This window comes from Simochromis diagramma, unplaced genomic scaffold (genome assembly GCF_900408965.1).
Source record: "Simochromis diagramma unplaced genomic scaffold, fSimDia1.1 OVJJ01000365.1, whole genome shotgun sequence".
In the NCBI taxonomy this organism is placed as follows: Eukaryota; Metazoa; Chordata; class Actinopteri; order Cichliformes; family Cichlidae; genus Simochromis; species Simochromis diagramma.
Genome location: NW_024387230.1, coordinates 421774 through 432884, shown reverse-complemented (window position 1 = coordinate 432884; position 11111 = coordinate 421774). Strand labels below are relative to the sequence as shown.

At 39.3% G+C, this 11111-nt stretch overlaps 1 protein-coding gene across 2 annotated transcripts; it reads left to right on the top strand.

Annotated features, from left to right (window-relative positions):
- The first annotated feature begins 555 nt into the window (after nt 1–555).
- Nucleotides 556–10324, top strand: LOC120746830 (butyrophilin subfamily 1 member A1-like). 2 transcript variants are annotated; one of them, XM_040052329.1, is made up of 6 exons: nt 556–696; nt 3012–3344; nt 3782–4069; nt 4293–4442; nt 6430–7859; nt 10229–10324. In XM_040052329.1, exons 1-5 carry the CDS (start codon nt 567–569, stop codon nt 7668–7670), a joined length of 2142 nt encoding a protein of 713 aa, XP_039908263.1. In that variant the 5' UTR covers nt 556–566; the 3' UTR covers nt 7671–7859; nt 10229–10324. The 2 variants fall into 2 exon arrangements, with proteins under 2 accessions (XP_039908263.1, XP_039908264.1); XM_040052330.1 differs by lacking the exon at nt 10229–10324 and having other exon boundaries at nt 562–696; nt 4293–4446; nt 6430–6563.
- The last annotated feature ends 787 nt before the right edge of the window (nt 10325–11111 follow it).

Below are 11111 nucleotides of genomic sequence, written 5' to 3'. Positions count from 1 at the left end.
GGCCAACCCTGTTAGTTAGGTTGCTTAATTTCCACTAAGTACTCTTTAAAATACCAGAAGAGGAAGGATGATGTAGGTTTAAGTTTATTAGATTGATCAGTGTTGCTGAACTATGAAATATTTTGGATGCGCTGTATTTTTTGCATACAGGTATAACAGAATAGCTTTAGTTTTGTTTTGTTTTTTTAAACTTGAGTATGAACTTATACAAAATGTAGCAAGATATTTAAAAAAAACGTTTTATTTATTGTAAAATACGCTATATCGGATTTATATTGGTATCGGCAGATATCCAAATTTATGATATCGGTATCGGTCATAAAACAGTGGTATCATGCCATCTCTAGTCAGAAATCCACATTCAGATTTTTATTTTTTTTTTATATGTCATATTATCTGTGGGTTAGCAGACCCAACACAATTGAAAACAGCATTATACTGTGTATTGATCCACGTTAACTTCAATTATCTCAGTTTCATCCCAGACTTAAATTTAGACCTCTGATAAAATGATGTTTTCTGCATCTGTTCAACAGGTTTTGGTTTCTGGAAACGTTTTACTCACAATGCTTTTTCATCTCTACTTTCAGAATAACACCATGCTCCATGTGAGATACTTTAAGGTTCTATGTGATTGGTGCAGCGTCCTGGTTTTCTACACAGCTGCTGTCTTTGCCCTGATACACCCATGCAGAGGTAAGTGAAACACATCAGTGTAACAGAGTTATTATTTCTTTTTCTACAACAACGATTTACACACAAGGTTTCAGGTCCACCTGTTGGGTTAATAGTGCAGTTCTTCCTCCTTTCTTACTTATTGCGCTTCATCAAAGAAAAATGTTTCCAGTCTAAAAGTGGGCACACATGAGCAATACAATACGACGAACTGCTTGAGCTACGATCACCCTAACAATCTGTAATAATCTATAACAATGATGCTAATAATACTACTAATAATAATTTATTAGCACTATGTGTGGTCAAACATAAACATACACAAACACACACACACACACATATAATATACTAAAAACATCTTAACAGCCTTCCATATACCATGTACAAATACCTCATACACTGTTTAAAAAAATGGGGCTCAAAGACCCTACTAATTGAGCAAAGTATTATAAAACGTTCTGGGTCAACTCAGAAATCTAAGTCATTTAAAGAGCTTACTATAACACTGAGTAGTACCCAGACAGATACTGACACAAAATGTTACTCTAAAAGTAATAAAATGCCAAAGCCAGCAACATCAACAAAGAGACAAAGTCAAGATGCAAAACAAGCAAGTATTTTTTTTTTCCGGCAGGTTATGAGCAAATTTATTCATAGAAGCAACTTTATATTTTTATATCATAGGACTCCCAAAATCTATTTCTGTTTAGAAAACTGCCTTAATGTTTATTTTCTTGTAAAATTCTTCAGTGTACTTTCGTTTCAATTAATTTCATTTCAGTTTTATTTCTACAACAACAGTTGCCTCAAGGTGCATTTTATTAAAAGGTAAAGATAACAATAATACAGAGGGATCAGAGTAAACCCCACCAATGAAATGACCCCCAATCAGCAAGCACTTTGGCAACAGTGGGAAGAAAGAATCCCCTTTTAACAGGCAGAAACCAGGTTCAGGGAGGGGTAGCCATCTGTCGTGAACAGTGTTGGTCAAGTTACTTGAAAAAAGTAATCAGTAACTAATTACAGATTACTTCCGCCAAAAAGTAATACCGTTGCTTTACTGATTACTTATTTTCAAAAGTAATTAATTACTTAGTTACTTAGTTACTTTTTAAAAAAACGATTTACAACCTGAATAGGTGATAAAGTGATAGATCTTTCAGCCCAATTCTACTTTTTCTGCATAATCCATCATACAAAATGTAATCAAATGGAAAAGTCCCTTTTAAAAAATAATAAAAAACTAATAAAACAATAAAACTTGTTTTATTACTTTTAATCTTTTAACTTTATGCATCAAGTAAAAATTAAATTATATGAAACATTCTCTGACTTGAAGAAATTTGTTTAAAATTTAAACCTATTTTCTGCACATTCCAGCACATAAAATAAAATATTTTTTTTGTGTTTACACTCAGTCTTTCAAATAGATGCAAGTAAAACACAGCAGAAAATAAATAAAATCAAAGACTCAGCGGTCCTGTTGCTCTATTTTCACCTGTAAAGCAGGAGTAGGGTAGGCGGAGGTTTACCCTGGTGCAGGTGTGCCGCAGGGGTCAGTTGAAGAATCCGCGAGTTTCTCTGTGAGTTTCCAATTACGTGGTAGCGCACTCGGTGCTTGCTTGGAAGTTTAGGGTTTTTATTCGCTGTAAAAAGAAATTTTCTTCCCACGCACAACGGACACTAATGTTTTCGTCACTTTTTATGGAATCAAACTTAAAATAAGGTCAGTACTTCCACACTTTAAATGCTGCACGCTCATACTGTCTCCCGCACTCGATTTATTATCCATTGTTGATCTGCACACAGCTGTTGTCATGAACGTCGCACTCGCTTACGTCAATGTCATGAGACATTGTCGCAAAAAAATCACGGTTTCAGTAACGCAGTAACACACGCAGTGTTATGTGGATATGTGAATTAATTCTAAACCAAACTAGTTATTCATTGTCCTGTAAATTAATTCCTATATTTAAAGACAAATGTAAATGCAATGTTATGTAAAAGCATCTACACTAATATGGTTTATATTGCCACTGTGTGACTGTAAGTGCAGGCATGACATACTCTCATCTCAAGGTTAAGTTCTTTATTACTTTTCTCACTGGGAATAACACGATGAACTGGCCCCATCTGTGATATTTCTATTATTTAATTAATAATATCCATAACTGCTGATGTTATTTTTTTAGACATTCAAAGTTACCACATTAGTTAAGTTCGCCAGTCACTGACTCACTGGAACTATACCAAACTGTTATGTGCTTACAGTAATAACAAGGTTTGTTGTTAATTTCTGTGTGAAATAAAAACAGAAGCCTTTGTTGTCTCAGGTCAGTCAGAGGTGATTGGTCCAATTCAGCCAGTGGTGGCAACAGTTGGTGATGACGTAGTTTTGCCATGTTACCTCCACCCAGCCATGGATGCTTCAGACATGACTGTGGAGTGGAGTAGACCTGACCTGGACCTCAGATTAGTCCATGTGTGGCCGGAGAGACCTGAGTTACAAAATCCATCGTACAAGGGCAGAACATCTCTGTTTATCAATGAAATGAAACATGGAGAAATTTTTCTGAAGATCTCCAGAGTAAAACCGTCTGATGAGGGAAAATACAGATGCTTTGTTCCAGACCTGCGTAAAGACTCTAATGTTCAACTTGTTGTTAGTAAGTGGATGTCTAAGTTATTTAGCTTCTTCTATTAAGAACAAGTCATTTACTATTAAACATCAGCTAACATTGGCTAACATTAGGCAAAAGAATAGAAATGAAGTTACCTGAAAAAGCCAAAATCTGTCTCCATAACACACACCTCAGAGGCTAGTAGCAGAGAGAAAGATAAAGACAATATTTCAATTTCCATGACAATTGTTATGGCAAGCAATTGGTACATATCACAAAAACATTTGTTTATGCTGAGAAATAATCTCTCTATTCTCCAGTATTCTCTGGTAGTAGTGTCCAGTATTACAAATATTACAACAAAGTAAACAAGCCTTATCATTCATTAAGTTACACAACTCATTATCAGTTAGGAAAAGGTTGAAGTCAGAACTATGTTCAAAGTCCACCAGCTGTGAAGTGAGACAAGCCTCTTTTTCCAGGTGCCGTCTCCTCACCTGTTATCAGTTTTGCAGGCCTCAATAAATCCATCAGTAAAGTAGTGTTACAGTGTGAGTCTGCAGGCTGGTATCCAGAGCCTGAGCTGCTGTGGTTGGACGGTGAGGGAAACCTCCTCTCTGCTGGACCTACAGGGACCCTCAGAGGTCCTGATGACCTCTATACTGTCAGCAGCAGAGTGACTGTGGAGAAGAGACACAGCAACAACATCACCTGCAGAGTCCAACAGAGGAACACCAACCAGAGCAGAGAGACACACATACATGTTCCAGGTAAATCTAATGTTTTATTTAATGGGGCGACAACGAGCAATGGCAAGTGCGTAAGAGAGGTGACAGAGGAGGATGCTGGGAGAGGGAGAGAAGTACACATATGATCTGCTGTGGTGACCCATAAAGGTCTGAGAGAAGAAGTGTTAAAGATATGAATCAAAGAATGATATTTTACTAATATATATTGTAAACAATGAATTATGAATTGTTTTATTAATTTCAGATGATTTCTTCTTGGTCAGTCCTTCTGGTCCACCCAGTCGTCCAATCAGTAATCCAAATGTCACTGTTGCCTCGGCTGTCAGTGTTGCTGTTGTTCTTCTTCTAATTGGTGCAGTTTTCTTTGTATGGAAGTGGAGAAGAGGCAAATTCAGTAAGTCATTGTTTTCTCTAAATGATGAATAATTGTGTTTTACCCTCGTAAATAATAATAATAATTATTATTATTTCTCATATAATCAGTCAATCTATCTATCAAGAAATGATTTTATGTGTTACTTCTAAAAATATTTCTGAGTCCAGTGTAAAAGATTTAAAGGGATCTATTAGCACAAAAATCACCTGAAGAGTAGAATTGTTGTCTTCTTGACCCTAAAAATGGTTCAGTTCCACAGAGTCTGCTCATCATTGTTTATTAGTAGAGAAACTCAAAATCCACCAACATTTCTAGTGTATTGTATTTGTTGGCTGTAAGAATGTATGTTGGCTAGGAACATACAACTAGGAACCCACGGGAGGCAAACGTTCCCCCAAAAAACTCCCAGTGCCGGTCCCATATTTCCATACTGGATCTGTTGAGGCTTGGATTAACAACAAGTGTCTCCAGAGCTGTTGATAAACAGGGTGCTCATGGAAACAGTGCTACTGTTGGTGTTGATGCATGCTCAATCACCCAGGAAAGTAAATCTCCAAAAGTTGATTCTGTTTATCTGGACGTAGCGTTTTGTGGGAGAAACGTTTCGTCACTCATCCAAGTGACTTCTTTAGTCTCAGCTGACTGCAGGTTTTCCCAATCTTGGGGTTTCTTCAGTGGGCTGGTTTCAGTCATTCTGCAAATGTACTGTTTATAAAATTGGGGAAACCTGCAGTCAGCTCAGACTGAAGAAGTCATTTGGATGAGTGATGAAACATTTCTCCCACATTAGTGAGGTATTGGCAGGTGCTTCATTCTTACTATGCCAGTAATTAATACAGATATGTTTATCCACAGTGTTGGGAAGGTTACTTTTAAAATGTATTCCACTACAGATTACAGAATACATGCCCCAAACAGTATTTTGTAATGTATTCTGTTACGTTACTCAATGAGAGTAACGTAACAGAAAACTTTGGATTATTTAATATATTATCATGCTTTTTACAACTACATGAATGTACTATTGCTGTGTGATTTATTACTATTACTGAAGGATACTCGCCATACCAATACCAACTAGATTTTTAAATCTTAATATAAAATGAGTAACAGTAGGTGGACATTAGGTAAGGCTGCACTTTTTGCAGCGATCCCGTATAGAAAACTATTCCGCGCGTATATAAAACAGGTCCGCGGCTCCGAACCGTAGTAAAGGGACCTCTGGCTAATACGTCGGGTTCATGTCGGGCTCGTAGCCGAAAACTAGCTTTACTTTGTTGTCTGGGTCAACTCTGCTAGCGAGAGACAGAAAGAGGCATTGAAAGGCTGCAGTCGAGTCTTAATAGCTTAGTTACAACTGGGCTACACTGACCATGAGGCTACATTCTTTAGGGCTGTGCCTGTAACACTCTGCCTATTGCCTTCATATTGAATAAGTTTTTGAACAATCACTTTTAAAAATATTTCTTCAGGTCATTATGCGGGCCGGAAGTAGAGGTGACATGGGCTGGGAGATTGAGACACAGACATTAGAGCCTCTTGATGAGTGTTTTGTTTGGTTTTCCACGACGTGGAATTACCAAAAATAGAGAGGGCATAGCCTAACATATGAAACTGGAAAATACCGCCGTGTAATCCATTTATTTCAACAGAGTAACTGTATTCTGAATACCACCTTTTTAAATGGTAACTGTAGCGGAATACAGTTACTCATTTTGTGTATTTTAAATACGTAACGGTGGTACATGTATTGCGTTACTCCCCAACACTGGTGATATCTGTCGCTGTTTCTGTGCATCCGCAAGGCTAACAGTTCGTTTTAATCTGTAAATTCACCACTAGATGGCACTAAATCTCAACCACTGCTCATTTATTGAATATGCTTCAAATACTTTAATGTGTAATTAATTTATTTTTTCTCACTTTTACCCATTTACCAAAAAACAACAAGAACTTTGTTTCATATTGTTCTTGATCCATTTCTACTGCTTCTTTTATTTGACAGAAAAAAAGAAGAGTGAGGAGGATGGAGCTGAACAGGCCAGGAAGAAAAACACGATCAGCTCTAAAAACAGTGGGATGCCAGTGGTGGAAGAACAAAGCAAACCACTCATGACAGGAAGAGAAGAAGATGATGATGTGGACAGCAGAGAAGACCAAAGACATGAAGATGACAGAGAAACCAAACAAGATGAGTTTGTTTTAGAAACAGAACAAATAAAGAACATAAACAGTCCACAAGAAAAGAGAATAAATCCATCTACTGTTAATGACAAAGAGTGTTTGATTACAATAGAAAAAGAAACAAAAGAAGAACAGGAAGTGACAGGAAGAGAAGAAGAAGATGATGTGGACAACAGAGAAGAGAAAAACTTTAAATCGGAAAGAGAAACACAACACGATGTTCATGAGACAGAAAGGGAGCAAGGTAGGGACACTGAGAGTCCACAAGAAAGGGGAATAAATCCGTCTACTGTTAATGACAAAGAGTCTTTGATTAAGATGGAACACAAAACACAGGATATGACAGGAAGAGAAGAAAAGGGTGATGTGAACAACAGTGGAAAGAAAAAGAGACAAAAGAAAATGGGCATGAAAAAAACCAAAAAGAAACAGAGCAAAGAAGTGGACACTGACAGTTCAGAAACCAAAAAATCTGCTGTGACTAAAACTGAGGCTCAGTTTGAAATGAAACAAGAAACACATGAAGAACAGAGCAGGAGAGGAAGACATGAAACACATAATGTGGACACCAGAGAGCAGAGAAATAAAGATGGAGAAACACAACAAAATCAGCCTGTGACAGAAACAGTTCAAACAAGGGACACTGACAGGCCACAAGAAAAGAGAATAAATCCATTAACTGTTAGTGACAAAGAGTCGTTGATTGCAGTAGAAACACAAGACATGACAGGAAGAGAAGAAAAGGAAAAAGAGACACAACGAAATGATCATGATAAAAAACAAAAACAGAAAGAAACAGAGCAAAGAAGCAACACCAACAGTCCAGGAACAAAAACATCTGCTGTGACTGTGAATGAGCCTCAGTTTGAAGAGCAGAGCAGGAGAGGAAGACATGAAACACATAATGTGGACATCAGAGAGCTGAGAAATAAAGATGACATAAAAACACAGAGGACAGGAGTGGACAGGATAAATCAGTTTATTATGACTGAAAAAGTGTCTCAGTCTACAACAGAACAAGAAACAGATGAAGAAAAGGAGATGCCAGGAAGGGGAATGTAAGCTGAGGTGGCTGAAAGTGAAAGAAAGAAAAAGATGCAAGCACGAAAAACTGATTTAGGACTTCAGTTTTCACCATTTAGAGAAGAACATAAAGAGGAGCCCATGCTTCTAGGAGAAGCAAAGTCCTTTAATTTTTCTTTTCATCTGAGCAGTGATCAGGAACCATGGAGAGAAAAAGAGACACAACAAGTCAAGTCAAGTCAAGTCAAGTCAACTTTATTTGTCAATTCTGCCACATGTACAGGACATACAGAGAATAGAAATTTCGTTACTCTCAAACCCTAGTGATTAAAAAATGCAAATAAAATAATTAAAAAGTAAAAATTTAAATAAATACAATACAATTTTACGTATAACAAAAAAAAACTATGCAATATACAATATACAATATTCAAGTAAGGAGGCAGAGTAGTGCAAATAGGCAAATAGTGCAAATGGATATTTAGTAGTATGCGGTAAGAGATAGTGTAACAACAAAGTCTTATGAGGTAATGGCAGTCCAATGCTCCACAAAGTGACTGGTAACTGGTGCAGGCCAGTGAGTGAGTCAGAGAGTGTGTGTGTGTGTGTGTGTGTGTGTGTGTGTGTGTGTGTGTGTGTGTGTGTGTGTGTGTGTGTGTGTGTGTGTGTGTGTGTGTATGTGACAGAGTTCAGTGAGACCATGGAGGAGAAGAGGGGAGAGGGGGCAGAATCGGGAGGGAGTTAAGCTTCCTGACAGCCTGATGGATGAAGCTGTCCTTCAGTCTGCTGGTCCTGGCCTGGAGACTCCGCAGTCTCCTCCCTGACGGCAGCAGCTTGAAGAAGCTTTGCATTGGGTGCGTGGGATCAGCCGCTATGCAAAGGGCTTTTTTAGTGAGACGGGTGCTGTAAATGTCCTGGAGGGAGGGGAGAGAGACACCAATGATCCTCTCTGCAGCCCTCACTATGCGTTGGAGGGTTCTATGACAGGACGCATTGCAGGCTCCAAACCACACAGTGATGCAGCTCGACAGGATGCTCTCGATGGTGCCTCTGTAGAAAGTGTACATGATGGGGGCTGGTGCTCCTGCTCTTCTTAGTTTGCGGAGAAAGAAGAGACGCTGCTGTGATTTCTTGGCCAGTGCTGTGGTGTTGTACGTCCAGGAGAGATCCTCTGTGATGTGCACACCCAAGAACTTGGTGCTGCTCACTCTCTCCACAGACGCTCCGTCAATGGTCAGAGGAGCATGTTGGGTGTGCATTCTCCTGAAGTCCACAACAATCTCCTTCGTCTTCTCCACATTCAGAGAAAGATTGTTGTCAGCACACCACGTGGCCAGGCGTCTCACTTCACTTCTGTAGTCGGTCTCATCCCTGTTGCTAATGAGACCCACCACCGTTGTGTCGTCCGCAAACTTGATGAAGAGGTTGGAGCTGTATGATGGAGTGCAGTCATGGGTCAGCAGAGTGAAGAGGAGGGGGCTCAGCACACATCCCTGCGGGGCCCCCGTGTTTAAAATGATGGTGCTGGATGTATTACTGCCGACCCGTACTGCTTGAGGTCTTCCGGTGAGGAAATCCAACAGCCAGTTGCACAGTGAGGTGTTGAGCCCCAGCTGGACCAGTTTTTTGAGTGAGCTGTTGGGGGATTATAGTGTTGAATGCTGAACTGAAATCTATGAACAGCAGCAAGAGCAGCTTGTAGAAAAAAGACAGATGGAGAGAAATGTGGACATGAAAGAGTCAGAAACTGAGAAAAAGAGAGCAGAGGAAAACAGTGGTGAAGTAAACAATCTTTATTCTGTGTTTATGGCACAGAAGGAGACACAGAGAGAAAAACTGGAGGCAGAACAACAGAGAGAGGAAAACCAGAGGAAGCTTCAACCACAGACACGAAGGGAAAGAGAGAAAGATGAGGGAGAACTGAAAATAAGGAAAGACAATAAAAACCAATATAGCAAGGAAGAAAAAAATGAGAGGAAGAATCAAAGAACAAAAAATTGTCTACAAGAAAGCCGGGAGGAGGAGCTGATGGAGGTCGACATCCAGAGCAGAAAACTGCATGAGGTCTGCACACTGCCAGTCAAGGAAGAGAAAATGCAAGCAAGGAAGCATCAAAATTCCCAAAAGGTAAAAGAGTGCGTGAACAAACAAAATGATCAGTTTATGGACGTTGACAATTTTCCTCACAGTCAATATGCTGCAACATCACAATCGTATGAACCCATGCAATGGACCAAAGATCATCAGAAGCTGCCAGTTCAAACAGAACCACAAGAATGTCTGAAAGAAAAGGATGAAGATCAGATGGAGGCTGAAGAATATTCAGAAGAACATAAAGAGGAGCCCATGCTATTAGGAGAAGGAAAGTCCTTTAATTTTTCTTTTCATCTGAGCAGTGATCAGGAACATGGAGAGAAAAAGAGACACAACAAGAGCAGCTTGTAGAAAAAAGACAGATGGAGAGAAATGTGGACATGAAAGAGTCAGAAACTGAGAAAAAGAGAGCAGAGGAAAACAGTGGTGAAGTAAACAATCTTTATTCTGTGTTTATGGCACAGAAGGAGACACAGAGAGAAAAACTGGAGGCAGAACAACAGAGAGAGGAAAACCAGAGGAGGCTTCAATCAGAGACACGAAGGGAAAGAGAGAAAGATGAGGGAGAACTGAAAATAAGGAAAGACAATAAAAACCAACCAGAGGAACAGAGGGGTCAGACAGAAAGCATGATTTTATCAGTCCAAGTTCCACTGGATACACATCTGAAAATACAAGGACAAAACCACAAGAAACAACCAGAGGAAACATGTCAACAGAGCCCAGAACAAATCAGAGAGCAGCCAGAGAAACTGAGAGGAGCAGAGAGGAAAGAAGGAGCTCAGGGAAAGGAGCTGGAGGTTAATGAAGGGCTCAGATCTGAGGAAACAAAGAAGAAGGACAAGGAGAGAGAAAAACTCCAACTCCCACATGAAGGAGAGCTGCAGGCGGAGCAACAAGTGAACGTAAATGAAAAACAGCAGCTAGAAGAATCTGTCAGTCTCACAGAGAGAGGAGTCTGTGTGGAAGAAAAACAGGAGGAGGAGCCGATGCAACGAACATGTGATTTTGATCAAAAGAATAACCAGAGTAGAAATCGTCCAAATGCACTGAAACTGAATGAGGTCTGCACACTGCCAGTCAAGAAACAGAAAGTTGAGGAAGAAAGAAGAGCAAGCAAGCATCAGAATTTTAAAAAGCCAAAAAAGTATGTGAAAAAACAAAATGATGATCATATGAATGTTCATGATGCAGCTCACAGTCAATATGCTGCAACATCACAATCGTATGAACCCATGCAATGGACCAAAGATCATCAGAAGCTGCCAGTTCAAACAGAACTACAAGAATGTCTGAAAGAAAATGATGAAGATCAGATGGAGGCTGAAGAATATTCAGAAGAACATAAAGAGGAGACCATGCTATTAGGAGAAGCAAAGTCCTTTA

Excerpts from the sequence above, each read along its gene's own strand:
- LOC120746830 (XM_040052329.1), top strand. The coding sequence starts at position 567 with ATGCTTTTTCATCTCTACTTTCAGAATAACACCATGCTCCATGTGAGA. Across the intron at positions 697-3,011 it reads CCTGATACACCCATGCAGAG|GTCAGTCAGAGGTGATTGGT; the intron begins GTAAGTGAAACA and ends TTGTTGTCTCAG. Across the intron at positions 4,443-6,429 it reads GTGGAGAAGAGGCAAATTCA|AAAAAAAGAAGAGTGAGGAG; the intron begins GTAAGTCATTGT and ends TTTATTTGACAG.